Source organism: Mauremys reevesii, linkage group 26 (genome assembly GCF_016161935.1).
Source record: "Mauremys reevesii isolate NIE-2019 linkage group 26, ASM1616193v1, whole genome shotgun sequence".
Taxonomy (NCBI): Eukaryota; Metazoa; Chordata; order Testudines; family Geoemydidae; genus Mauremys; species Mauremys reevesii.
In genome coordinates this window covers 8,304,306-8,332,164 of record NC_052648.1, presented here as the reverse complement: position 1 = coordinate 8,332,164, position 27,859 = coordinate 8,304,306, and the positions used below count along the sequence as shown (strand labels likewise).

Genomic DNA, 27,859 nt, shown 5'->3' with positions numbered 1-27,859 from the left:
TCTCCTGCTTTAATTGGTTGTATCACTTGCCCCATGTTTCATACACCAATGGGGTCAAAAATTGATTGGCTGCATAATTGGCCTGGACCCTTGGTCAGAGCTTCTTGGAACTGATGCTGGCTCGTGCCAATTGGATTAGTCGTTTCAGAGATTAGAACGGTTAGAACTACAGAGGGGGCAATGTCCACTTCAAAATCAACCTTGTGCCTTTGTTACCTCCTGGTGTGACTAGCAACCGCCAAAGATTGCACGGCCTGAAAGAGATTAAAGGAGAAACATGTTTTCTTGTCTGTTTTCCTCTAGCTTTGTGCTTTTGACCGGACACTGCCGGCAGCCAGTGTCGCTGCCTGCCCTGGTGTCCGTGTGGGTCTTTCACACAGACACAGGGGAGAGGAAAAAAATTAAAACCACAAAAACCCGTCGGCTGCAGACTCCTGTTATGAAACTGAAGCCATTTCAAGGTGGCGCTGGCCCTTTAAGGCCCAGTCTTGGGTGGCTGGCTGCTGGAGAGTGACTGGTCGGTATTATCTGTGGCTGGGGTTGGATTTTGCCCCCTTGAGCCCTGCGTGCACCTGACAGGAAGACAGCGCGTCTGGATCCTGTTTGTTGCTAGAGAAATATTTATTTCATGTCTTCTGCCCTGCTGAGTAACAATGCCCCAGACACAAAGAGCAGGCGCCCTCTGGTGGCAGAATGGCGGTATCACGCTGTCAGCAGCCTTGCCACCGCAGCCCCCCAGCACAGGGTTAGCTGCTGATGGGGCGCCCCTGGCTTATGCATAACCGAGGTTACAAATAAATACAGTCCCTTTCACCTTCAGAGGTTAACTTATCCTCACAGCGCGCTGCGTGTGTGTGTGTGGGGGGGTTAATAGTCTCCCCCGCCCTGATGTACAAAGGCGGGAAACTGAGGCACAGAGTGAGCAAGCCAGAGTCAGGGACAGGGCTGGGAACAGAACCCGGGACCCCGGAAATAGTAACTGCTGGACAAATGAGTTGATTCTAAATGAATAAGGGAGGGGAGTGGGGGGTCTAATGGTTACAGCAGGGGGGAGTGGGAGTCAGGACTCCTGGGTTCTATTCCCAGCTCTGAGAGGGGAGGGGGAGTTAGTGGTGAGAGCAGGGCAAATGGGAGCTAGGGACCTGCAGCTGATTGGATCCGGTGTTTGCAAAGTGGGGGGCTCCATGCACCCCCCCTCACCCCCCAGGGGCTCCATGCACCCCCCATCTCCATTGCCCAGGAGCTCTATGCCCCACCACACCCCATCTCCCCTCCAGGCTCCATGCACACCCCCCCATCTCCATTCCAGGGGCTCCATGCACCCCCCACCACACCCCATCTCCACCCCAGGGGCTCCATACCCCATCACCCCCCCGCCACACGCCACACCCCATCTCCCCTCCAGGCTCCATGCACCCCCCCCATCTCCCCTCCAGGCTCCATGCACCCCATCTCCATTCCAGGGGCTCCATGCACCCCCCACCACACCCCATCTCCCCTCCAGGCTCCATGCACCCCCATCTCCACTCCAGGAGCTCCATGCACCCCCCACCACACCCCATCTCCCCTCCAGGCTCCATGCACACACCCCACTACCCTCCATCTCCACCCCCCCACAACCCCCCATCTCCACCCCAGGGGCTCCTCCACCCCAGGGGCTCCATGCCCTGCCCCACCTCCGCTCCAGGAGCTCCATGCACCCCACCACACCCCATCTCCTCCAGGCTCCATACACCCCACTACCCTCCATCTCCACCCCCACAACCCCATCTCCACCCCAGGGGCTCCATGCCCCCGCCCCACCTCCACCCCCCAGGGCCTCCAAGCACCCTCCGTCCCCCGCGGGGCTCCCCGGGGCTGGGTGTCCCCGGCCGGCTGGGGAGCGGGAGGCGGAGACAAGCGGGGCCGCATCATCACGTGCTGGGAAGCAGCAGCCGCCGGCGCCCCAGTGTCTGATTCATCCTGCGCCGAGGGGAGGAACAACAGGAACCGGGGCTGAGCGGAGCCGTGGCAGGTACCGGCCCGGGGGGTGGGGCGATCTCCCCTCCTGCTCCCCCCACGCGGCAGGGCCCTGGCCCCTGCAGCCCCCGCACCCCACCCACCTGCGGCTCCCCCCCGCCTGCACCGCTCCCTATCTGGGCTGCCCCCCCCCCCCGCTACCGGGCCCCTTCCCTCGCAGCCCGCCCTTGCTGCAGACCCCCGCACGTGGCCGCCCCCCATCGCCCCCAGTCCTCTCTCTGCCTGCCTCGAGCTGCCCCCTCCCCTCTGCCTGCCCCCCCCCCAGTCCTTCCCCCGCATCCCTCCAGCTGCCGGTCCCTTTCCAAGGTCCTGTTCCTGCTTGGAAAGATCCCCCTGGCTTCATCCACCTGCCCCGGGTGTCCCCTTGCCCCGTTGGGGGGTGGGAGTGGTAGGGGGGTTGCCCCCCCCCATCTGACACAGACACGTTGCTGTTCATTGGTTCCTGGCCTGGACCGACCCTTCCTGAGCCAGGGGGGATTCCTGGCCCCGAGTGCAGCAATGGAGCCCCCAGTCCTGGGGCAGGGGAGGGATAGAGGGGGGACTTGGATCTCCCAGCCCCGTAATCACCACTTCTGTCTGGGAGGGGGGCAGCCACCTGCTCAGCAAGATGAGTGAGAGTTACATGAACTCCCCCCTGCCCCCCCATTCCAGCCCCGTGTGCCCCATGGCAAGGGACCTACAGCATAATGGGGACCCCGCCCCCCATCAGAGTTTAGAGCAGTGGCCTCTTTCCTCCGTGTGGAACAGGGCTGGGAGTTAAGGCCCAGCTCAGATTGGTACCAAGCTTTTCTCCTGCTCTGGCCAAACTTGCACCCCGGATGGGGGTAGCACTGGCCATCAGCAGGGACTAGTGACAGGTTTGTCCCTGTGGCTTTACGGCTCGCAGCTGCCAGATGGCCGGGGGGAGACGCAGACGCAGGCGCTGGGCGAGAGCAGGGACGGGCACAGAGCACAGCAGGCCGTAAGTTACATGTGGCCTGAAGAACATTCGATTTTGATTTGACACAGTCCTCCCCGGGCCGCCCCCCTGGGGCATTTCACCTGACGTGTTGGGAATCTGCCCCATTGCTGTGGGGAGGCAACGCCCCCTGCTGCCTCCCCAGCTACCTCCCATCCCCTTGCCCCACATTCCAGGAGCAGCTGCTGTCCCATCCCATCCCATCCCTGCGGCAGCAGCTCGGCAGCGCCCCCCACTGGTAACCTGGCCTAGCTCGGGCGGCTCTGTTGCCTGCTGGGATGTGGCAGCCCTAGCCAGGGTCAGAGCTCCACCCGCCTGGAGCCTAGGCAAATCGGTCAAATATTGACCGTGGGCTCTGCATCACGCTGGGATAACGTGGCCAGGCTGCAGCCCCCGGGCTAGTGAAGAAGGCGGGCGATCGGCGCCAGAAATGGGCTCCGAATGCTGACCCCAGCAGATGTTGCCCCCTTTCCCCAGCTTGCGAATGGGCCGCGAAATTCTCCGATTTGTTCCATCTTGAAGATTCTTCATGGATCTCCCCCTCCGAGGCCCAGCACGCACCCGATAGCCCCCAGTCGGGCCCTGTGGGATTAGCCGGGTCACCGTTTAGGTGACTGGCTGGAAATTTTATTCTCGAATAGGCCGTTTAGAATGTGGCCTTGGTGAATATTCCGGCTCCAAACTGGCTTTTGGAGGGATGTGCCCTGGGGACGCTCTGGCACTTGGCGGGCCTCGTCTGTGGCCGGGAAAGGGCCCGAAGGCGACTGCTTCAGAACTCGCCTTTGAATTCAAACCAGGATTCTCAGGCAGTTTGGACTCGGCTCTAAGAGGGAGGCTGGGCTGTTGGGACAGGCAAACCCGGCTGGCAGGCGGTTCAAGCCAAGGGATCCGCGCAGCCATGAGCTGAGATGGTTTCTGTGCCAATCGCCGCTTTGCGTGAGTCGTACGACCAGGACCCACCTGGCTGGCAGCGCCCCGCCCACCCACGCACACACACCGGCTCTCTGTGCTCGGGCATCTCTGGCTGGGAGCCAGGGGCCACGTGGCCAACTCCCCGGGGGGTGGGGGGAGGATTCTCCCTAGCTAACCCACCCAGCACACCTGCCAGCCGTTCAGAAAAGCAGGTGGTCGGTGCCTTTGGCTGGTGGGTCATCCAGCTCCGTCTCCTCCCCAAGGGGTCCGAGCAGGGACCCTTTGGCAGGGTGTGGGAGGGTCAGATTGGCATAACCAGGACTCTGGGCTATGGGTGGCGGAGGGGTGCGTGGCCGTCCGAACAGCCGGTACCTGGTTTTCGTTTTTTCTTCTAAAAGAGGCTTGTCCTGGTACTAGTGAAACCGTCCCAGGAAGTTTGGGAAGTTGCTGCTACCTGCAGCTAAAGTGCTGTATATGGACCAGGCGGCCTGTTGTCTCTTACGCCTGGCTTTCAATCTCCTTGGGCTAGAAGCCCCCCGAGAACTAAACGACAGGGGGCCAGCTCCTCGCGGAGGAAAATCAGCAGCGCTTCAACCAGGTCAGGGGAGGGGAGGAGTTAGCCGCAAGCACTGGGCTGGGTCCTAGAAACCTGGGCTCAATTCCTGGCCCCGCCCCCCCACGCCTTGAGCGAGTCACTTAAGGTGGCACTAAACTAGCCTGCTGGTTTTATGAGAAAGATAATGATTCTCATCCCTAGCTCCTCTGTGGGCCTTTCCATCTGTTGACCTTAAAAGCAATTGACAAAGGAGGGCAGCAGCATGATCCCTATTGTACAGATGGGGAAACTGAGGCACGGGGGGGCAGTGACTTGCCCCAGGTCCCCCAGCAGGTGTTTTCAGAGCCAGGGGGCTGCCTAACCCCCTCCTCCTCTTTTTTGGGACTTAATAGTGAAGAGCAGTTTGGGGGGGGCAGATTTTCAAAGGTGACAAGGGATTTTGGGGGCCCGATTTGAGACCCTTCAGAAGGGGCTGATTTCCAGGAGGTGCTGCATACCCACCCCTCAGCCCCTGTAAGGTGCCTGAAGATGGGTGTGCAAAATCACCACTGAAAATTTCTTTTGTAGTTTTAAAAATCGCCCAGGTTGTTAAGATCTCGGGAAAAGCCATTATATGTTTGGGGGTTTTAACAGTGACCCTTTAATAGACTCATTGGTTTATTCTCATGAGCTATTAATTATACTGCTCCTGCGCCATTCCATACCCCACCTATCTGAGGATCTCAAAGCACTTTGCAAGCTTGAGTGAGTTCAGACTCCCCCGCCCCTTGTTAAGTAGATCAGCATGATCAGCCTCAGTTTAGAGAGGGAAACCGAGGCACAGAACGGGGAAGCGGCTCGTGGGGAACTCTGGAGTGAGACCTGGGCTCTGTGGCCCTCAGGTCCTTGCTCTAACCACTAGCTATGACACTTAGAGATGGGGTTTTAGTGGATAGATCTCACTCCTTTCTCAGAGCCAGGAAGAAAACTCAGGAGTCCTGAATCCCAGTCCCCTGCCCTAACCACTAGATATCACTCCCCTCCCAAGCAGGAAATAGAACTCACGACTCCTGACTCCTCATCCCCTGCTGTGACCCATAGACCCTGCTCTTTTCTGGAGCTGGGGAGGGAACCCAGGAGTCCTGACTCCCGCTTCCCCAGGTCAGGCTGTGGTGTTTGTTTCCCAGCTCTGGATGCCGATTCTCCCGGAGCGGAGGAGTGTCTGGAAGAGGACGAGGAGGAGCTGGAGACGAGCGTGGAAGACCCGGAGAACGAAAGCGCCGGGAAGCCGGCCCCGGGGGGGCGCAGCTGCATCCTCACCCGGCGCGGCATCACGCTGCGAGTGCTGCTCAAGGACGGCCTGATCGAGCCGGGGGAGGGCGTGCTCTCCATCTACTACCTGGTGAGGGCAGACGCTGGTGCTCCTTCCCCCTGGTGGGTGCCGGTGCTCCCCGGGGGACTGGGGGTGCCCACGGCTCCAGAACTGCTGCCCGTTGTTCCAACAGCCTCTTGAGTGGTGACTGAGACGCTGGGGCCCAGCCTGCAGCCATAGGGCCGAGCAGAGGTGGACTAGCCCCAAACAACCCGGGGTGGGGGCTCTCTGATCTTCCTTCTGCTTCTCGGACAAACTCCTCCGTGCCTCGCCATCCCTTCCCCGCCCCCTCACCTCCAGCGTCTTCCCCACATGCAGGCTCCTGGTTCCCCACCGCTGCACTGAGCCCCCTTCACACCCCCCAGGCCTGGGTCTTGCCTGGATCCGCTTCAGGGGCCAGAGCGGGTTTTTGGGGCTGGTGAATTCGGCCCGGGCGCCATTTGCTCCTGTACCAAGTCTGGTGAGTGGCGGGGAGGGGAGCGCCTGCTGCTCCTGAGAGTCAGTGGAGAGCAGGGCTCCTGGGTAGGTGCCCGCACACCCTCTCGAGGGCCAAAGCTCGGGGCACCTCTGATGACAGAGGAATCCCCCCCACCACCACACTGGGCCTTCCCCAGCGGGTTCCTCCCCGTGCCGTTGTGTTAACGGAGCCTGCTGCTTCCCTCCTGCTCTCCCAGGGGAAGAAGTTCCTAGGGGACTTGCTGCCCGACGGGAAGATCACCTGGCAGGAGACGGGGCAGGTGTTTAATTCGCCCAGCGCCTGGGCCACGTACTGCAAGAAGCTGGTGAACCCGGCGAAGAAATCGGGCTGCGGCTGGGCCTCGGTGAGGTACAAGGGGCAGAAGCTGGACCAGTGCAAGGCGGCCTGGCTGAAGAAGCACCAGCCCAATGCCCCCGCGGCCGAGGAGGTGAGCCGGGAACCCCCCTCCCTTGTTTGCCTCCACGGCGCTGGGCTCCGGGGGGCTTAGGCAGCAGGAACGCCTCTGTGGAGCTGTTTCACCCCGTCGCTGCAGAGGGGCACTCACCCCATAGCTTTCCAAGTGGCGGGGTAGCTGCGGGGGCCCCAGGATATTCGAGACAAGGTCTGGCGGGAGGTAACACCTGTTGTGGGACCAGCTCCTCACGGCGAAAGAGACGCGCGTCTGCGTTTACACAGAGCCAGACCCGGAGGAGGGCGCGGCGGCTCGAAAGCTGATCTCCTTCACCCACAGAAGTTGGGCCAATTTCATAACGGGCTCTTCAGTCTAGCTGAGAAAGGGCTGACCTGGAGCCTGGCTGGAAGCTGAACCTAGACACGTTCACACTGGAAATAAGGGGTCAGTTTTCGCCAGGGAGGGTGATTAACCCGTGGAAGGATTCCCGTGAGAGCAGCTGAGCTCTGAACCCCAGGAGAGCAGGAGGGAGGCTGGGAGTCCCCCGACTGGACCTTATGCGCCCGAGACGAGCCCTGGACTGGCAGCACAGCGGCCGTGGGGCACTGCCGGCTGGGATCAGACCCCATGTGGGTGCTGGGGGGAGTTGCTTCTTGGTGTCATTGTGCCAGCAGAGGGTGCCCGAGAGGCCCTGCCCATGCAAAATGTCCGTTTGCAGGGGGACAGAGAGCTGGACCCGGGGGCATAGGAATCCTTGGGGGTCTGGGATGGGCGGTGACAGGGGGGCCTGTTTGTCCTGCCACGTCCCCTCCTCTCTCCCTCCCTGCCCTGCAGAGTTTGGTGAGCGAAGGGGAGGAGGAGGAGCTGGCCGAGGAGGACGAGGACGAGGCCCGGGAAGGTAAAATCACCCTCTCGGAGCCTGCGCTTGGCAAGAAACTGGAGGAGAAAAGCAGGAAGCACCAAAGCAAGAGCCTGGTGGAGCAACACAATGCTGGTAACGCTGGGTTAAAGGCCCGGAACAGCCTGCTCCATGCTGGGGGGGGGTCCGGGAATCTGGTCTGCTCCGATCCATGGCAGGAGTCTAAAGGGTGGGATTTGGACTGACCAGGGTAATTCTTAGACCTTGCATCTCGCGTCTCCCTTTGCCCGATTCCTCTGCCCATCTAGCACCGCCGCCCCTGCCTCGGCACTGGGCGCGAGAGCCTTCCCCTCTGCAGCCCCTGCCTCCCTGCATGTCTCCGCCTCCTCGCTTATGTCTTCGCTGCAAAACACAGACGGTTTTAACACGGCGTTGGCGATCTCCAAGTCTAGCAGAGAGGAGGTTTCTACCTCGCTGTCCCTGGTCCAAGCCAACCCGAGGCCCCTCTCCCTGGGGTTGGCCTCCACCGGCTACATGGCCCGAGGGCCACATCTGGGTATGGAAATTGTATGGTGGGCCATGAATGCTCAGAAAATTGTGGTTGGGGTGTGGGAGGGCGTCAGGGCTCTGGTTGGGGGTGCGGGCTCCTGGGTGGGGCCAGAAATGAGGAGATCAGGGTGCGGGAGGGGGCTCTGGGCTGGGGCAGGGGTGTGGGGAGAGGCTCAGGGGTGCAGGCTCCAGGGGTTCAGAGGGCGGGAGGGGGATCAGGGCTGGGGCAGGGGCGTGGGGAGAGGCTCAGGGGTTCAGAGAGGCGGGAGGGGCTCTGGGCTGGGGCAGGGTGTGGGGAGAGGCTCAGGGTGCAGGCTCCAGGGGTTCAGAGGGCAGGAGGGGATCAGGGCAGGGGCATGGGGAGAGGCTCAGGGGTTCAGAGGGCAGGAGGGGGATCAGGGCTGGGGCAGGGGCGTGGGGAGAGGCTCAGGGGTGCAGGCTCCAGGGGTTCAGAGGGCGGGAGGGGGATCAGGGCAGGGGCGTGGGGAGAGGCTCAGGGGTGCAGGCTCAGGGGTTCAGAGGGTGGGAGGGGGATCAGGGCTGGGGCAGGGGCATGGGGAGAGGCTCAGGGGTTCAGAGGGCGGGAGGGGGATCAGGGCTGGGGCAGGGGCGTGGGGAGAGGCTCAGGGATTCAGCGGGCCGGGGGGGGCTCCGGGCTGGGGCCGGGGGGTGGGGGGAGGCTCCAGGGGTTCAGAGGGCGGGAGGGGGATCAGGGCAGGGGCGTGGGGAGAGGCTCAGGGGTGCAGGCTCCAGGTGGCGCTTACTTCAAGCTGCTCCCGGAAGCAGCAGTATGTCCCCCCTCCATCTCCCATCCACAGGCACTGCCCCTGCAGCTCCCATTGGCTGCGATCCCGGCCAATGGGAGCTGCGGGGGCGGTGCTTGGGGTGGGGGCAGCATGCAGAGCGGAACCCCCTGGCTGCCTGGGGCCAGGCCGCTGCTTCCAGGAGCTGCATGGAGCAGCCCCGACCCTGCGCCCCAGCTGGAGTGCCGGAGCGGGGCAAGCCCCAGACCCCGCTCCCCAGCGGCAGCTCGAGTGCTGGCTTAAAACGGCTGGTGGGCCGGATCCAGCCCGTGGGCCGTAGTTTGGCCACCCCTGCTCTAGGTGGAGAGAACCGCAGAAGTTAAACAATCAGCACCAATAGCGCGGAGCCAGCTGGATTTATAGGAATTGCTATCCTGGGTCGGACTGGTGACTCCAACAAGTCCAGTGTCCTGCCTCTTCTTCAACTGAATTGTTCTTGATGGCAGCGTTTCAGGACTAGCCAAGAGCAGGGCTGCACTGCGCTAGGCGCTGCACAGACAGAGCAGGAGACAGCCCCTGGGCAGCTTAGAGTGTAAACAGGCACAGCAGACAAAGGGGGGGGGGGGTAGGAAAACACCTCGCACAGTGGTCCATGATTGGGGCACCTAGGCACTACCGCAATACAAATCAGAACTAACACCGCACAAGCAGAGTGAACGTGCTGGCAGCAAATGGGACAGTGGCAGCACCAGATGCTTCAGAGGAAGAGGTGAGGAATGCTGCAAAGGGCAGTTACAGTAGAGCCTGCCCTTAGGGGAGGTTTCTTCCTGACCCCAGGCAGGCAGTGGTTCGCTTATGCCCTGAAGCATGAAAATTATATACAATTTTATCCTGTCTAATGGGCTGTTTGTCCTGTTGTAGTGATCTCAGGTGGTCACATACAGGAGGAAATGGGTTATTTGTTGTTGTTAATAATAATCCCTAGCTCTTATCTAGCCTTATTCATCAGTCAATCTCAAAGCACTTTAAAAAGATCAGCATCATGAGTCCCATTTTACAGATGGAGAAACTGAGGCACAGAAAGGGGCTGTGACATGCCCAAGGCCATGCACAGGCTAGTGGCAGAACCAGAATCAGATCCCAGGTCCCCTGAGTCCCACTCCACTGCTCTGTCTGGTAGGCCACACTGCCTCCCTGGTTTGATTTTTAACCTGACAGCATCCGCTTCAGCTGGAGATCAGCTAATCAGGACAGCAGATGTAAACGAACGGTTAATTCTGGCTGGAGATTTGCCCAGGAAGTGAGATGAATCCCTAGGATCTTGTCTCCACAAACGCTCTCTCCCCACCTTCCCTTCCCTCCCCTCGGTGTGTCCTAAAGGGGCCGGGGTGTGAATCGGACCTAGGGGGGACTGGTCTTTTTGTCTTTGCAGATAACGGGCCCCATGGGAAGAGACTGGAAAGCAAGAACCGCACTCCCGTCCGTTACTGCACGCTGGGAAGCCGGGACTCTGCCAGGTAGCGCCCCCCTGCAGCTCCCTTCCCAGCATCCTCTGCCCAGCTGGTGCCAAAGTTCTCTGGAAAGCTAGTCGTTCTGTCAATGCCAACACGCCCCTCCCATCCTGACCTGCAGCGCCCCCTGCTGACCCGCTTCTAAAGCCCTGCCCTTCCGTGGTATCGCCCCCTGCCATTCTGCTTCTGAGGCCGCTGCGCAGCTCAGCGGTATCCCTGCGTCCCGTCCCGCAGCCCCCCTGCTAGTCCAGTGCTCCCTGGGAGCAGAACAGGACCACCTGCCCGAATCCAACCTAGTCCCCATCTGTCGCTCCCGTGACGATTCAGCGCCAGCATCGTCTCCTTCTCCCGGTCTGTCCTGGTGAGCCCAGCCCCGGGGAGAGAGCCTGACCCTCCCACAGGACAAAAGGCTACTCCGCCGCCCCCAACTCTCCTGGTCCTCGGCCCAGCGTGCTGGGGTTCAGAACAGACAAACCCCACGGGGTGTCAGGTCAGCGCAGGCTGGGATTTGGGGGTGCGTGTTGGAGAACGGGGCTCCTCTGTTCCAGGAATCCGCACACCCTGGTGGAAGTGACCTCCTTCGCAGCAATCAACAAGTTCCAGCCGTTCAACGTGGCCATCTCCAGTAACGTGCTGCTGCTGCTGGTACGTACCAGCCCCCCCTTGGCCCCCATCCCTGGAACGCTCCCTCCAGCATGGGTCTGGTAGGCTAGGCCAGGCTCATGCAATTGCCTGCATCCCTGTGTCTGGTGGCACCCACAGCCAGCGGGCAGAGAGGGGCACCACCAGCTGATGGAAACTCCCATTGGCCTCTGCCTAGAGCATCCCCAATGTTGCCCAGGGTGGAACGGCTGCCGCACAGTCCGATCACTAACCATAGTAGGGGCAGTTTAAGGGAGGAGATGGATGATGGGTGAATAATGAGCCTCGATGAAGGATTTGCTGGTTACCAGGAGAAATGTGGCAAAAAGTCCGAGTTGTGGTGGTGAAGGCAGGCAGCCACGTGCCGTGCCTGTGACCGAGAGACCTCGCAGGCTGGGAACTTCGTCAGAGACTACGGAAAATGATCTCCCCACAAAAGGGAGGCCAGCCTTTGTGCACCCCATCTCCTGCAGGCCCCGTCAACGTGGAGACTATTAGCAGTGGCCTGAGAGTCCTTCAGGATCAAAGCAAGACCCTGAGGCTGCACCATGTTGTATTAATGTTCCCTCGGCCGGACAGGCATCTCCCAAGGAACAGGCGTGTGGGGGGGAAATCACAGATCCGCATGGCACAAGGAGACGTTAAACCGAGGGTTTGACACCCGCAGACTCAGGGCTGGGATGTCACCCGGACACCTCCTGGTGAAAGCTCACAGGGAAGGGGGGTGCGGTGCCTTTGGATGCAGGGTGGTGGGAACCGAGGGGCGGGGTACAGGGTGATGGGAGGCGTGCGGGGAGAGGGTTGCAGAGGGATGGGACTGGAGGGAGGGTGGGTGGGAACTGCCCTTGTTTTAAACTCTCCCCCGTTCCCTCTTTAGGACTTTCACAGCCACCTAACGAGGAGTGAAGTGGTTGGCTACCTGGGAGGCAGGTGGGACACCAGCAGCCAGGGTATGTACTGGCCGAGGTTTGGAGGTCTTTTCAGCGGGGCTGTCATGGCCGTGCCAGGCCCTACGTAGGCTGCCTCAGGCCCGAGGTGCCAGGCCCCCGTCTGGGCCCGGGCTTCAGCCCCCAGGCTCGGGGCGTTAGCTCTAACCAGCTTTTCTCGGCTGGGTGGAGTCCATGACCAGCTGGGCTGAGCTGATGTCTGGCGTTTCTTGCAGTGCTGACGGTGCTGCGAGCGTTCCCCTGCCGGACGCGCCTCGGAGACGCCGAATCGGCAGCCGCTGTGGAGGAGGAGGTAACGGATGTGGGGGGCATTCGCTGGCCGCGGCCTGCGCCGTCCCCCTGAGAAAGCCACTGGGCCCACAATCCAACCCCATTGTCCCCTGGCTGCGTGGCATCCCTACCCCTCACCCACAGCCCTGCAGCACGGGGGTGGTCTCCGGGCCCGAGGGAGGACTCGGAGGAACACGCTGATCCCAGACAACCGCTAATGGCTCCTCCCTCTTCTCTGTGCCCGGGCCTCAGATCTGCCAGAACCTCTTCATGCGGGGGCTGGCGCTGGTGGGCTGGTACCACAGCCACCCCTTCAGCCACGCCCTGCCCTCGCTGCAGGACATCGACGCCCAGATGGATTACCAGCTCAAGCTGCAGGGCAGCAACAACCGCTTCCAGCCCTGCCTGGCGCTCATCTGCGGTAAGGGCCGGGTGGGGGAGCCGGGTGTGGGGCCTGGGACCCCGTCCTTCAGCACAACCAGCTGGGGACCCAGCTCCCCGCCCTGGGGCACCATCCGGCAGCTTGAGGCTGGAGCCCCGTGGTGCAGGGCGGCGGGATGCTCCCCCGTAACGTGCTGCGAACCCAGCGGGGTGGGGGCTGGACTGCAGGCTGGTGCCGCGCTCTCATTCAAACCACCTCCCGGCGCTCCGGGGAGCTGCAGTCCACGCCCTGGGCAGGCAGGCTGGGCTGCGGAGGGTGGTAACCCTGCCCTGAGTCCAACGCCTGGCGCTCTCTCCCCACAGCACCGTACTATCATGGCAACCAAGGCGTGGAGTCCAAAATCTCGCCCTTCTGGGTCATGCCACCTCCGGAGGTGAGTTCCACACGGCGCTAGGGCCAGGCCTGGAGCCTCTGCCCCTGCTCCCGCTGGCTCTCCGGGCCATGCAGCCTGCTGCCGGCTCTCCACGGGGGTTCTTGGCCTCTGCTGGTTCCCGTGGCGCAGGGGCGTTCGTGGAAGGAGCAGACCCTGGGCTGCTGGGGACTACTGGATCGGGGCCCCTGCTGGGGCGTGGGGGAGGCCCCACTCTCTCCAGCCGGAGAAGCAGTCGGACCCCTCTCTTCCCTGGATAAATATCCTGGGCCCTCAGGGAGCCGTGGCCAGGAAAAGGCCTTTTCCTGACACTCGGGCCGTGATGCCTCCAATTACGCATGTGCCTCGGCCCCAAACTGTCCCTTCCCTGAGGCTGGGCTGAGTTAACGCCGGCGCTCCAGCCTGGCCTGGGAAGCTCCCGGCTCGTCCTGCGGACCCCAAGGCCGTGCCCAGCTGGAAGCCACTTTACTTCCTTTCCTCTTGCAGCAAAGGCCCAACGATTACGGCATCCCCATGGAAGTGGAGGTCACCTACGTGCAGGACGGGTTTCTCACCAATGACGTCCTCCATGAGATGGTGAGATCCCCCGAGCAGGGGCTGCGTGGAAGACTCTCCCCCCCCACACACACCTGGGAGTATCTAGCAGTCCAGGATGGTCTCAGTAACTTCATGCTACGTGTATATAGTCCCTCTCCCCAGTAGGACCTTCATGTCTCCTTCCACATTGTACCAGTTGGTGTGTTGCTTCGCCTGCCTGGGAAACGCAGCCACCCCGGGGTTGAGAGCTGCCTTGGGTGGTGAACAAAGCCTCATCTCCACAGACGGGCAGGCGTGGGGAGGGTGGCTCAGGAAAAGGCTCTGGGGTGACACACACACACACCCATGTCTCTTGTCTTTAGCCAGACGAAGCAGCTCCACCAGGCTCTCCCCCTCCGCCATACCTCCAGCGAGTCCTCTCAAACCTTTTGTTCAGAGCCCTTTCAGAGAACGAAAATCCCATGGCTTGGAGCAGGGCGAAACATGCAGACAAAGAGCCTGTACGGAGGTCTGGGGTGTAGCCGCCCTGTGGGTGAGCTGAGAGAACAAGATCCATTACCTGTCAACCGTCCCAAGCAGCAGCCTGGGCCCCAGCCCAAACCAACTCCCCTCTCCTGTTAGCAGTAAGGAAGAGCTGGAGAGGGGGATAAGCAGAGACCATCACTAGAACCAGCTGGTCAGAGGCCTAACGTCCCTCCAGGTCTCTCTAGATTCCAATCCTAGGTCTTGACCAATCCACCAACGTTCCTTCTCCATGGGACAAGCAAGCTCAGGGTTTCTTGGAGCCGACAGGCCGATCCTCTCCCCTCACAGCTCTTCCCCCACTGCTGCAAAACTGCAGGCTGCAGGTCCCGCTTTCAGTTCTGCTGACTCCCCTTTCCTTTTGCGGCTCCAGATGCTGCTGGTTGAGTTTTACAAAGGGGCTCCGGACCTGGTGAAGTTTCAAGATATATGGAGCCAGGAGCAGACCTACTTAGATAAGCTAAAGGTGAGAAAATGGGGTTGAAATGGGGGGAAAAAGCCACCCCATAATATGCCACCTGCAGAGATGGTGGAGAGGACATTCGGGTGGCTTTTTCTGCCATGTTTTCTAGGCTTGCTCTGAGCCAGGTGAGGTATTGTTACCACCTCTACGTTAGCACTTCCATGGTTGGGGAAGGTTGGCTCAGTTTTCTTCCTTGTAGCCGTACTCTCTCTGACTTGCACTGAGGTATTAAGCTGCACTGAAACAACTCCTGCAATGTGGACGGCATGGCGGAGGGGGGTCTAATAGCTTATACCAGCCCCACTTCCGCAGTCCTTACTCAAGCAGAGTCATTGGAGAACGGGTCTAGTGGCCGAGGGCAGATCACTGAGCTAGCTTGTCCATGGTGAAGATCCGCTGCATTGGGTGGAACTCTCTTTCCTTCCCTTGTAGGTGACCAGGTGTTTGGCCTGTGGGGATGGGTTACAGAGTGGGTAGTTCTGTACAGCTAGGTCCCTCCCTGAGATGGAAGATAGAATCTCAGGGTTGGAAGGGACCTCAGGAGGTATCTAGTCCAACCCCCTGCTCAAAGCAGGACCAACTCCAACTAAATCATCCCAGCCAGGGCTTTGTCAAGCCGGGCCTTAAAAACCTCCAAGGAAGGAGATTCCACCACCTCCCCAGGGAACCCATTCCAGTGCTTCACCACCCTCCTAGTGAAATAGTGTTTCCTAATATCCAACCTAAACCTCCCCCACTGCAACTTGAGACCATTGCTTCTTGTTCTGTCCCGCCACCACCGAGAACAGCCAAGCTCCATCCTCTTTGGAACCCCCCTTCAGGTAGTGGAAGCTGCTATCAAATCCCCCCTCACGCTTCTCTTCTGCAGACTAAACAAAGGTAAACGAAGCTGTTTACATTTCAGGGCTCCCTCGCCTCCAGGACTCCCAAAGATCAGGGCTTCGCCCACGTCCTGGAACAGATCTACAGCCTTCTCAAGCAGAGCAGCTGAGGCAAGGCCGGAGCCTGAGTTGCAATGAACTCATACCCAGGTGCCTTTCCACCAGGTGGGGCTCAGACTGGCAGCCCCGAGTTTGAGCCTGGCGCGGAGCTGTCTTATTAATCCGGGTTAGCAGGGACGTTGGAGCTACAAGCCTCGAGCAGCTGTTACACCGCAACAAAGGCCTGCGAGTTCGAGCCATCATGCAGCCGGTATCGGCGCTGGAGCTCGGGTCCGTTTGCTCCGTGGACCGCCTAGGCGAGTGCTACTCCTGCAATAGGACGTTGTGGTGTAGCGTGTAGGTCCGAACGAGAGGGGGCGGGGGCGGCCTCTCTCCGGGTGTAAGTTATTTGTGGACGTGGTAGTTCTGATTAAAAAAAAAAAAGTTGCTGACCTGTGTTGTGAGACAGCAGCTCTGGGCCTGTGGCTTAGAAGGGAACCGTGCCCCACCCATGAAAAGGGAGAAATGGGCTTGGGGAACCCCCCCAGTATCTGTTGGAAACTCCAGAAGGGGATGTGTGCATAGAACACGCCTACTGGGATTGAGTGATGATAAATTCCCCCCCCCCCCCCCCGGGGAAAAGGAGCAGCTGGAGTCAAAGCCAAGAGACAGGAGTGCTCTTTCCTGGAAGAAGCCCTCCCAGGAGGTTTTAAAGGCACAGCCTGCTGCTAGAGTGACTTCCCGTCCCCACGAGAGGTTCTCTTCAACAGACGAGTGAAGTCCGTGCTGGAAGCGGCTGCCTTGGCGAGCCACAGGTGGCCTGGGCAAGCTTTCTCTCCTCCCGCCCCTAAGGGGGTCGGTGGAAGGGTCAGCCTGGCTGGTCCACTCACTCTGTGGCTCCTTTGGGGCATCTTCACCCCACGGACCAAGCAGTGCCAGCCACACCAGGAACTGGGGACACACGCTAACTCGTGAGCAGGTAATGTGGTGGTTAGCCAAGGGGAGGTTCTGCTTCCACAGCTGCAGGGGAAGGAGGCCCCCGCCCTACCCCCCCAAGAGAAGGCCCACGCTTTAGAAAGAAAACATTTAATACTTTTATTTAGAGATTACAAGTCAAGATGGGTGGGTTTTCCCCCCTAAAACCAGGAGGAACCATAACAAAAGTTCTATTAAATTGTCCCAGCTCAAAGACTTTATTTCAATCCAACTGAATGTTCGCTGGACCATACCAAAGACACGAAGCGGCCAGGTCACGGGTTTCAAAGGAGAAAGTTAGAAGCTACAACCTCAGAAAATACTAACCAGCTCTTAGGGCAGGTCCGCCATAAACAGATGGGGGGAAACTGAGTCTGCCCAGCAGCTCCAAATCTGAGGCTGGTCCCTACTCCGGCTGGCTTAGTGGATTGGGCCCCTGAAGGCTACCAGCTGCACAACCAGGGAGCCTGGGCGGCTGTATGAGCCAGCTCTGAATAAAGCAGCTGCAAGCCTTGGCCTCTGCTGGGAGTTGGGTCAGTGACAATATTGACGAGAGTAATAAACGTACATCAACATGCATGGTTAAAAAAGTTAAAAAGGTTCTGTTTGTATATGTAACAGGACACCGAATCTGGCTAGCGAAAAAGGTAGAGGAAAGCACTGCAGCATGAGACGATTACATAGCGACAGGCCAAACCCCCCCACCTGCCAGCAGAGATTTGTTTGCTATTAAAAAAATAGACACTGAAGCAATGCTGGGGCTGATGGCAGGAGAGCCATGGGGCCAGTGTTACAGCTGTGCTGTGCCAGGAAGACACCAAGCCCTGGTTTGAGGGTGATGTGGGCTGTGGGCACAGAATGCCCAGGCTGCAACAGTGGCACCGTGGGAGCACCCGTCACCAGCTTCAGTCCCTTGTGCTTCAGCTCCCTCTCAGCAAAGGTGGGGCTAAGGAAAGCGGGGTAGGTACATTCTGCAAGATGTGGCTTTAGACACCCACTGCGGGTTGCCGTTGGAAGCAGCATCTCCCTTGTGCTGCGGTTCAGAGAAAGTGCAGTAAACCTCAGAGCAGCTCCAGGGGTGAGAGGGAGTCTCTCCAGGCAGAGCTGCTCTTGGCTTCGAGCCCATCGATGCTGGACGCAGCTGGGAGAAGTGGGGCAGCTACAGGAGCCACTGATGCCCCTCAAGGGTTGCGCTTTGTCCCATTGCCAGCAATAGGATGGGTGCTGAGATGGAAGCATATTTACATGCTGAGGGGCAGAAGAGGGTTCCCTCGTGATTCCACCTAAACAGACAACGCCAGGCCCCAGCAGATACCACCTCACATTCTGCCTAAATACCAGGTCCCCCTGCCAAGCGGCTGCTTCTCGCCACCTGCTCAGGGAACGGCTCACCACCGCTGCTGGAACAGAGCTGCTGGGCATCAGGCAGGAGAGAAGTATTGCAAGGAGGTCCTGAGAAAGGGCATGAGAAGAGGGGCGCCCACGGCTTCCCCCTGGACCTCCTTTCCGGGAAACGAAACAACAGGCCCTGAGTTAGAAGGTCTAGGAACACAGCAAGGCCTTCTCCCGTCACACCAAGACAAGCAGCTCCTAGGTTCCAAAGAGCTGGGGGTGAAGGGAGCTGGGGAAGGCACAAAGATTAGATCAAGCCAGGCGGTTTCACCTTGGCCTCAGCCTTACCGGGATTTCTAGAGCTGTCATGGGATGGGAAAACCACTTGAGCAGGAGGAGAAGGTAAGGGCATGTTGGTTTGTGCCCGTGCGCTATGGGCTAAGTAGCTGCCTTCCCATGACCCCTCTCATCTACTGGCAATAGTGCCTTAGTCATAATGTGACTATGGCATTATCCCATGCCCCCCACCATATGAGAGCCACTGGTACAGTCCTTCCTGGCCAAACCAGCCTCTTCCAAGCGGAAGCAGCAGAACCAATTCATCTCTCCCAGTTCAAACAACTCCGCTGTGGTCGGAGGTGGAGTCTCAAGGCCGGTGGCCATGGAACAGTGCAGAGGCCAGAGACACTATGGGCAGACCCTGGCCCTGGAGGAGGTACACAGAAAGCAAGAGGTGGAAGTGAGGGGTGACAACAAGTGGGGGTATTTAGTGTTTTCAAGCTGCTTAGTAGTGTTACTCTGACATACAATCCCTCATCTAAGCCCTGTCCTCACACAGGAGCAGGATGGGTGAGTGGGAGAGGCCCACAAAGGCAGCAGGGCACGAAGCAACCATGCTTCTGCCTCCCTCAGCAGCATAGAGAAATCTGATCCATCCCGGCCCCCATTGGACCCAGCTTCAGTGTTGGATAGGTGTGAACTGTGGGCAAACAGGGAGGATGGGTCAGTGTCTGACCTTCACCCCTCACTGATGTGCCCTTCTCCTACAAGGAGAGAGAGGGGGGGCTGGTAGTGTTCAGTAGAAGCCAAGCCCACCCAAGCGAAGCTGCGCAAGGTATTTTTCTTGCCGTTTGATGTCTAGCACCCCCCCTAGAACAGGCTGCGTGGCCCCTTTCTCTCCCCCTCCCAACACACAGTGGTGGTTCTCACTGGATTTGCCCAGGGCTCGGCCCTGCATGGGCCCCCTCCTGCCCGCGGGTAGGACACCCGGTGCACCCACGTTCACAGGATCTCCAGCGTGGCTGACCCGCTTCACCTGCTTTCCCCAAAAAAGACAAGGATGCCCGAGGAGATGCTCGATTTGGCTTATTGTACAAAGTGGGAGGAGCCTGGTGGGGTTGAAAGTACCTAGTTCAAGGCCCAGAAGGAAGAACTTGACGGGGGCTGCCCAGCCCTTGGGGCTTGTTCCCCGCTGCTGCCCTTACCCCGATCCAGCGCCCGTGCAGAGCGAACACCGTCCCGCTCTCACAGCCCCGCCCCGCAGAAGCAGCCTAGTGTTGAGTTACAAAATGGAATGCAGGAGAAGAGCAGGGCTCGCCCCGCCGTGAGTTTGTATCTGGTGGGGGAGGAGGAAGGGGAAGGGCCGGGGGGGTGCGATGGGGGGGGGGGAGATGCAGTTTCACTGAGGTAGCGGGACCAGCACTTCCACGTAGTTGAGCGGGAAGAACCCGGACTGGCCATTGATCATGCCCTCGTACCAGTTTTCGTCAATCTGATTGGTCAGCGTGATGATGTCACCCTCCCTAAAGCCCAGCTCGCCGTCGTTTTCAGGTTCAAAGTCATAGAGCGCCTTGCAGCAGGGCTGGTCCAGGTGAGCTGGAAAGAGACAGACAGAGCCGAGGTGAGCCCAGCGCACAGACCAAGGGAGTTTCCCCGGGCAGCCTCACCCCCTGGGACTCCCTTACCCCAGAGCAATCTGGTCACCACTGATCGCCTTTGCAGGGTTTTCCTGTCCACTGCAGCACTAAACTTTCGGGCAGAAGTTAGATCCAAGAGCCATGCTAGGCTCCCACCTCCCTGCCAGGGCCGACTGTTCCCTCCTGCACAGTTTTAGTTATAAGAATGCCAAGCAATGAGCTCCCACCCTCCCCCGGGTGGCTATTCCACAGCATAGCAGGGAATTTTCAGCCCAGGTTTTCCTTTTCCTCCTGCCATCCCATGCACCACCCTAAGTTACTTCTCCCTCCTTGAAGGGAGTTAACACCAAGCTGTAGACTCATCAATCTCCCTTAGCCTGTCTGCTTCTCTGCCTTCCTAATCTACCCATTCTTAGTCAGTCCCTCCAGCCCCGAGCCTGCTTGCTGCTCTTCTCTCAACAATCTCCAGTTAGTCAATGAAGACGGTTAAACTCCAGCCAGAAGGATCCCAGCTGGGACAGGGAGAGAAGTGAGGCAGTTTTCCTTCAAGTCAGAAGTGAGAGTGTTACTACTTTAACAATCACCGTGGGGAAACCAACGGTCAGTTAATCTGTTAGTTGGTGACTGGGTTAGACTCAATACTGGATGGTAATGGAGAGAATATGGAGCCTATGGCCCAGATTGCCACGACGGACTAGCGATTTTGGGTGCCTCTGTTGCTTAGTGCTCACCTGGAAACACCATCAAGGGGCCTGATTTGCAGAAAGTGCCAAGCACTTGCCCCTCTGAAAATCAGGCTCCTTTAAAGGTGTGTCAAGTGGGGCACCCAAACATCACTAGTGACTCTTCTAATCTTGGCGTGTGAAGCCAGATCACGGAGCAGCTTCTGTGATAAACGCACCCCCTCCCCTTCTCACACAGACCAATTTTCCACCAATTTTAAGGTGAACTTTAGTGCCCTGGTGGACAGCCCCGGAGAGCACAATCCTCGGTTTAGTCAAACAGATCCAGCATGGATGACAGTAGTTAAAGTGTCGTCTCTACCCTGCTCCACCCCATCTATATGCATCAACTCCAAGGCAGAGGCCCTCCTCTGGGTGAGAGGGGAGTTTCGTCTCTGCAACCCAGTCAGTCCTTGGTGTCTGTGCTGAAGCTACCGACAGACAAGCGGAAGGCAGGGGAAATTGCAGTTTCAAATACAGGTGAAATGTGTCCCTACTACCATCCTATTCAGTTCCCAGAGCCTCCTCCTCCCCACGCTTCTGCTAGGGTAAATACACATCCTAGGCAGTTTGGGTTGGATGGATAAACCCCTCTCCCGCCCCGCAGAGGAGCAGCCTCTCCGAGGGGCTTCACATTTGTGCAGCACTTCTTATCGGGTCTTCAGAAGCAGCAGATGGGGAGACTGAGGCACCAGGGACTTTCCCAAGGCCACAAACGTTTTTTTGGCAGAGCTGGGAGTAGAGCCCAGATCCCCTGATTTTCAGTCATGTGCTTCAGCCACAAGCCCCTCCTTCCCCATACACAAGGAATGGGAATCGGGGGCATTTCGCAAAGGGGATTTTGACCAAACTTGCTCACGTCAGGAGGAAAAAGGAGCAGGCTTTGCGGAATCTGTGTCTCAAGGGCATTTCCCTCATCACGTGGAGCCCAGCGTTTACCCTCAGGACCCTTTCCAGGAGCGGGCTGCGTGAGATGCGACACTGGCCCGGGCTCCCACTGCACTACAAGGGCCCAAGTAAGCCAGCAAGTGGCATCCGAGAGAGGAGAACACAGCATCTCCGGCGCTCCACTTCCCACTCAACACTTGGGAACTTCCAGCTGTTCAGTGAACTTTCTAAATGGAGGGGATGACTGGGGACGCCCCAGATAGTTGGATTTTAAAAGCCAGGAACAACCCAACAGAGGGAGAGGAGGCAGGAAACACCACAGGCAGCAGCAGGTTTATTTTTCAGAAGAGACTTTCCAAATTCACTCCGCATTTCCCAGCTGCAAAGGTTTCCCACGGGGCAACACAGCTCAGCCCCACGCACTGAAGCAAACAGCATGGGTCAGGCCACGCAACGCAGTCCCTTCCTGAGTGCTCAGTACCCTGTCCTCTCCCTCCCCAACACAGGGCTCTGGACTGACAACCCTCATGCAAAGCTACTCCCCATCAGCATTTCAATGCCGGCCCCCTCATTTTTCCCCCCCAGTATCCCAGCCCACCCCTTCCGAAAGCAGAGGCACTCCATCCCTACTCTCCTGTCTGAACGGTGTGCCCAAGTTCCAGAACCACTCCAGCACCTCCCCAAACCGATCTGCTTGACCCTTCCCCTCCCCAAAGGGAAATGCAAGACCTGATCTTCTCCCTGGTCTGTCTCTTGCTCAATATCACCACTTTCTGCCTGGACCTCCCATCGCCCAGAAAAGTAACTGCAGAAACCCCTCAACAGATCCACGCTGAGCCCCCCACACTTCTCCTTTATCCTACAAAACTTTCCCGGCATGCCCAAGTGCTCCTTGCTTTCTAACCGGCCTCTGGCTGCGTTGGCGTGACTGCGACAGTTCCAGGAGGAGTGAAAGAAGGAGACAGCGTATTTGCTGGATGGGTCATATGGAACAGCAACTTGTTTTCAAACACGTATGTAAGATTTCCTTTGTGGCCAGAAAAATTTCTATGGACAAAATGGGGTGAGCGCGCTGGCGGAGGAAGAGGGGAAAGAAAGGCCACAAAATAAATGTTTCCTTCCATTGCATCCAGGTGTGGGGGGGAACTCCAGGCATTTTGTCCATAAAAATGAAATAGACAAGGGCCCAAATCCTTCCTTCGGTTACAACCCAAGTCAATTGGCTGCGCAGGAGTCAGCAAGGGCAGAATTAGTTCAAAGGTTTTTAGCGGACAGACTAAAACCAGGATGAGTTATCTGGTGGACAAAGTGTTAGTGGCTTGAAATGGCAGCTTATGTGAGAGCAGGAGCGAGGAGACAGAAAGAGAGAGGGAGGTCACACTGCATGCAGCGTGTGGGGGGGGGAACTCACAAATACTCCTGCTGGGGGTCCGGGATGGCTTGTCGGATCGAAAAGAGGAGGAAGCTGCTTCCAAATAAAAAGAGACATGCTTAAAACCAATCTATAAAAAAAGAATCCCTTGGTACAGCCCAAAAGGAAGGGGTCTGTTAGTGGGGAGGGATATGGTATCCTACATCCTGAGTTAGGTCAATTATGGGGGCTGGAGTGTGCGTGGGGGGGGGGGGGAGAACGACACGATTTCTCCTAGCTACCACTCCGAGACCACGATTAGATGACACCACAGGTCTAAGTGAGGTGGGCCGCTCCAGAGTCAGAACAAAGAGAGGCAGCCAGCCAGCATCGGCTGAAAATGGTCCCAGCCAAGAATAGGGAGGATGTGTGGGCCATGACAGCAAAGGGCCCCCGCTTCTGAACATTTCTGCCACCTCCTGGGCCGTCTGCGGCACGTCCGGCACAGGAACATTCTCGTCTCCTCAGAGAGTGAATCCCCTCCATTCCCAGTGCTGCTTGCTATGCCAGTGCCTACGGCGCACCTGTGACATCTTTACCTGAGACTTTGGGGGTGGGGTTGCAAGAAAAGCCTCCGTTGGATTGGTCGGCGTCTCCAAAATCGTACGTCTCTCTGGGTTTCGGTTTGTACTCCCGCTTGGGGCGCGAAGAGGCCTCCTTCATTCTGAGGAGGCAACGGAGACAGGGTGAAGTTAGAGCGAAGCTGCGTCTGCGCACAGCGAGAGACTCGAGCAGCAACAGCCAACTCATCCCGCTCCCCTAGCCATGTTTCCATTGGTCAGTGGGAACTGGCTCAGGCCTCAACTATAGTAAGGGGCCTTGCCAGAGACTGGGATGCCCTCACCGGATTTCAAAGGAAATACCCCATTAGGGCCCCACCTTGTATGATAAACTCTTCAGAGCAGGGACCTTACCATCTCACCTAGCACACTGCTGAGGTTAACACAACCATCTCTCCTGTCCCATTCACACATCACCCTCTGGACCGGTGGGATGAAAGCTGGATATCCCCTAACACAGTTGTGCCCACGCAGACGGAAGAGTCAGACTGTGACGATCACTATTTCAGACCCAGGTTTGTCTACATCCTACATGGATCCTGGGCGGTTCGACAACATCGCTCACGCCACAGAAATTAACACATGAAGCTCTAACGGTCTTCTTGTGTCACCCACACCTCAGCCATGGCAGGTCAAGAGGTACGGCAGTAGCTCAGAAAACAAGGCATTAGGAATCAATCCTTCAGACACTGATATCATCGAGCACCTGATTTAGCAGTTCCATAAGGAATAAAGGGTTTGAACTATGCTGCAGAATTTCATACTGAGAAGGAAAAGGTCCCATCCCAGGAGAGATTCATTGGAAGAGACGGGGCAGAACAGTGGTTCTCAGACTTTGCACTGGTGACCCCTTTCAGGTACCAAGCCTCTGAGTGCGACCCCCCCCTTATAAATGAAAAACAATATATTTAACACCATTATAAATGCTGGAGGCAAAGCAGGGTTTGGGGTGGAAGCTGATAGCTCGCAACCACCCATGTAATAACCTCACAACCCCCTGAGGGGTCCCGACCCCCAGTCTGAGAACCCCTGGGGTAGAAGAAGGCATCAGTCATTTTGCAACAGGGACGAAAGTTAAACTCATGAGACTCCATATCCCACACACTTTTGGAGAATGCCATGTGTGGGATCATTGTCTGAGAAAGAGTGGTCCCTTCCTTTGGGAAGAGGTTACAGAGCCACCTTCTCCACCCAAGCAGATACAGCGAAGGGTTCCGAGAGGCTGAGGTTTGTGTGCAGGTCTCTTCTAACCACAAAGATTCACAAAGAGCCTGTGTACTGGCTGGGGGAAGAGCGTCTAGATGAGTTGCACGGAATTCAGTTCTCTCCCCTCTGCCTTGCTCCTACCTCAGCCTCACCTGGGCAGACCAGATTGGTTGTGGAATCCAGTTCCCCAATCTGTCAATTGAGTCCCACAGCATGACTGACTGGTTTTTCCCCCCCACCATTCCCCCCCGGATAAGGTTCCCCAGTTACCTCTCTCAGGCAGCGAGGGCAAATTCCCATCACTCTTGCTTTAAAGGAAACCTCCTTTCAGAGCATTACTACTGTTTGGCCAGCAGAGGCCACTGTTGCAGTAGTTTGCATTCTCTAACTTTCCAGGATACTCCCAACTCCGGCCCATATTAATTTAAACCAGAGACTACTTGGTGCACGTCAATTCTCATGCATGAAGGAGGAGCTCAAAACACAAGGTAGAATAGCCACCCTACTTTGCAGGATTTCTGGGGAACGTGGCTAGGGGAAGATAGAGACCCTAGCAGGCAGCTCAACACAAGCCCCCAGCTCTTATCTCGCACATTCTATCTGCAGATCTCCAAGTGCTTTACAAAGGAGCTCAGTATCATTACCTCCGTTCTACAGATGGGGAAACGGAGGCACGGGGGCGCGGGGGAAAGACACAGGGGGACCTTGCTCAAGATAATGCAGCATGGTGGCGGCAGAGCCAGGAATAGGACCCAGGTCTCCTGAGATGTTGTCTGGGGGCTCTAACCAGTAGACCACACTGCCTCCTAGTGTGACAAAACTACATGTACTTAGTTCTTTCAGTCTCTCTGTGACTCAGTCCCTCCAGCAGAGCAGCCTAACAAGTATGCCTAGGAATCCAAACACATTTCAACACCACACAGGGACAGAATCTTAACACCTCGTTTGAAGAGGAGGTACATGTGACTGGAGTGTGACTAAAGCTACATGAGGGTTAAAGGAAAAAGCTGGTAACAGCAGGCGGATTGCAGAATTAGCTCCCTGTCCGAGGATCCTTATGGCTGGCTGATATTAATCCTAGAGCCTCTGGCTTCCAACAGGCGCAGTCAAGATTCCACAGCCCAGCCCAGGCCGCCTCCGAGCCCCGGTGCAGAGTCACTTGGGGAAAGCATTTCCTCCTGCTCCTCCACACCAGACACTAATCTGTATTCCATTTACAGGAGTGCGCGCCAGGGTTCCAGCTAAACCATTCCAGGGGACATATGGAAGTCGTACGTTTCCAGCACAGTTTACCAAGATGTATACGGAGGATAGGGCAAGAGCTTGCTGAAAAATAAGGAATCACCGAGATCCATCGTCTCTGCTTTGCGGAACTGTGCTTTATTTTAGTGGCTGTCCCCACTGTTACCCTCCTTCTCGCCACCTTTCTGCCGCCTGCTCGCGTCCCTTCTTTAAATAGATCACAAGGACTTTAGGGCAGAGACCTTGTCCAACCACGTGGGCCAGCACGTAGCACAATGGGGCCCTGATCCAGATTAGGGCCTTTGGATGCTACTGTAATAAATCAGACACGGAGCCAGACAGTCCGATGGCAAGGGAAGCCAGAGGGGGCTAATTCAAAGGCATTAGCATGTTCATCAGTGGAGGAGGCAGGGTCTACTGAGTCGAAACAGAATCAGATCAGAAATGCCAACACCATTCTGCCCACAACTCCTACATCCAACACCAGCGGCCTCTTAGGAGCTGCAATGGTTGACATTAATACAGGATTTGGTGTGTGCTCTGCTCTGCTCCCCAGCCTTCCTCCCTACCCTCCCCAGCTGAAGAAGGAATCAACTTGCACCTTCTATTTCATTGGGAGTATTTATGTTTGGATCCACAGATGGCCAAAAGCAGCAAGAAACTATTTAACCCACGGAGTATGCAGAGAGGGATCACAGCAGATGCCAGAAAGTACCTTTTGTAGAAAATTGTTCATGCAGACACAAATCACTCACTATGAAAGTCTAAGAGATGCACTGATAAAGCTACCCTCAAAGGCTCCTGCAAGCTTCTACTGCCAGGGAATAAACCGTGGAGGAAGGAGCCAGATATTTTCTGGCCCCAAGCTCCCAAGTTACAGTTTCCACCATGCTTCTCTCCTCCTGCAGGAGCCATAGCGGCCCTAGGAAGCCTCACCTGCGTTTGAGTTTCTCCGCGAGCTCATCCAGGATCTGCACAGCTTGTCTGTGGTAATCTACCTGGGCATCCACCAGGGCTGAGAGTTGGCTCACTTGCTCAATCTGAAAGGGTCATAAAGTGCGATGAGTGGCTTTCACACGCTGCTACTACGGGAGGCGTCTATTGCTCCACTGGGGCCTTACGCACACTGGGAAAGGTGCAAAACGCAGCTTGAAATTGACATGCAGCGAGAAGTCTTAGAATTAGGGACCTTTAAATTCAGTCATTCGCTAAGGCTCAGCGAGACAGCGGCCGGTAGCTTGGCACCTTGAAGGACATGGGTTTAGCTGACATTCTGCATCACAACTGAATGAGCTGTGTCAGCCATGTCCTGACCAAACACATGTTCACAGAAGAGTCTCCACACTGCCTCATTCATATAATTATCAGTCTCAGCCCTGGACTGCATCAGCAGGGAGGGGGCTATGGGGTCAGGACTGAAGGGCATTTGCAAAGCTGTTTGTGGGGGGGCCCAGAATGATGGAAATACTGGGGTGAGGGATGCAGGATCACAACAGGGGCCCACTGGCAGAGGCATGACAGGAGATTCGGTGTCATTTTTTATGAGCATCAAAGCACCAGACACTCTCCCCTGCCCCCCAATAAAAGCACACCGCCCCCTGCTGCCCCAGACACACATACAGGAGTGCTGCAGCTCAGGCAGCATCCCAGCAGCGCACAGATGAGCGAAGCGAGCAGTGACCTCTAGGGGACACTCACGTCAGTCTCCAGAAGGTTGTGCATACTAGTCTCAGCTATTTCCTTGGACTCTTCAAATTTCTCCAGGGCCTGGCGGAGCTCCTCGTCTGGGATCTTCCCCTGACGTTTTTTCTTGTAGTCAAAGTCCAGGCGCCTGCCCTCCAGCTTCTTAAGATGATGCTTGGGAGAGAAGGATTATGAGCGGTTAAACTAAAACCACGGGCCAGGGCATCCAAACTTTTCCCAATGAACACAGCAAAAACCAAACAACCCAGCCTCCCACCACCCAGACTAGCCACTTGCTGGCATCACCTTCAGACAGGCTCCCCGCAGACTACAGGGCCCAGTGCGCAATGCTCCGCAGGGAATGCTGCTCAGGAATGACGAGCAGTGCGGGGGATGAGGGAACTACTTGAATCCAGTTCAGCAGAGGATTTGATTGCTGTGACTATGGTTTCTTTTTCATTGTTTGGAAACAGCCATAAAGAAG

At 57.5% G+C, this 27,859-nt stretch overlaps 2 protein-coding genes across 4 annotated transcripts in view; one reads left to right on the top strand and one right to left on the bottom strand.

Annotated features, from left to right (window-relative positions):
• Positions 1-3,690: 3,690 nt before the first annotated feature.
• MPND (MPN domain containing) lies at positions 3,691-15,998 on the top strand. Its single transcript, XM_039516030.1, has 13 exons — positions 3,691-3,913; positions 5,612-5,826; positions 6,471-6,701; positions 7,500-7,659; positions 10,249-10,333; positions 10,876-10,972; positions 11,847-11,919; positions 12,132-12,208; positions 12,439-12,607; positions 12,931-13,001; positions 13,485-13,574; positions 14,431-14,523; positions 15,425-15,998. The coding sequence occupies exons 1-13, from the start codon at positions 3,886-3,888 to the stop codon at positions 15,509-15,511; spliced, it is 1,476 nt and encodes a 491-aa protein (XP_039371964.1). The 5' UTR covers positions 3,691-3,885; the 3' UTR covers positions 15,512-15,998.
• A 3,099-nt stretch (positions 15,999-19,097) lies between these two features.
• The window catches only part of SH3GL1 (SH3 domain containing GRB2 like 1, endophilin A2), a 42,151-nt gene continuing 33,389 nt past the window's right edge, over positions 19,098-27,859 (bottom strand). Inside the window, exons 6-10 of one of the 3 annotated variants that reach the window (XM_039515731.1) lie at positions 27,391-27,549; positions 26,629-26,732; positions 23,224-23,348; positions 22,685-22,741; positions 19,098-19,622 (exon numbers count right to left, since the gene is read on the bottom strand). In XM_039515731.1, the coding sequence (XP_039371665.1) occupies positions 19,426-19,622; positions 22,685-22,741; positions 23,224-23,348; positions 26,629-26,732; positions 27,391-27,549 (642 nt within the window). In that variant the 3' untranslated portion in view covers positions 19,098-19,425. The remainder of the gene's footprint in view (positions 19,623-22,684; positions 22,742-23,223; positions 23,349-26,628; positions 26,733-27,390; positions 27,550-27,859) is intronic. The other 2 variants (XM_039515732.1, XM_039515733.1) reach the window with 2 other exon arrangements.

What these genes read in the sequence shown, in the direction of transcription:
- MPND (XM_039516030.1), top strand. Translation starts at nt 3,886, where the DNA reads ATGGTTTCTGTGCCAATCGCCGCTTTGC. An exon ending in ATGACGTCCTCCATGAGATG is followed by an intron (nt 13,575 to 14,430) that starts GTGAGATCCCCC and finishes TTGCGGCTCCAG; the next exon opens with ATGCTGCTGGTTGAGTTTTA. An exon ending in CCTACTTAGATAAGCTAAAG is followed by an intron (nt 14,524 to 15,424) that starts GTGAGAAAATGG and finishes TTTACATTTCAG; the next exon opens with GGCTCCCTCGCCTCCAGGAC.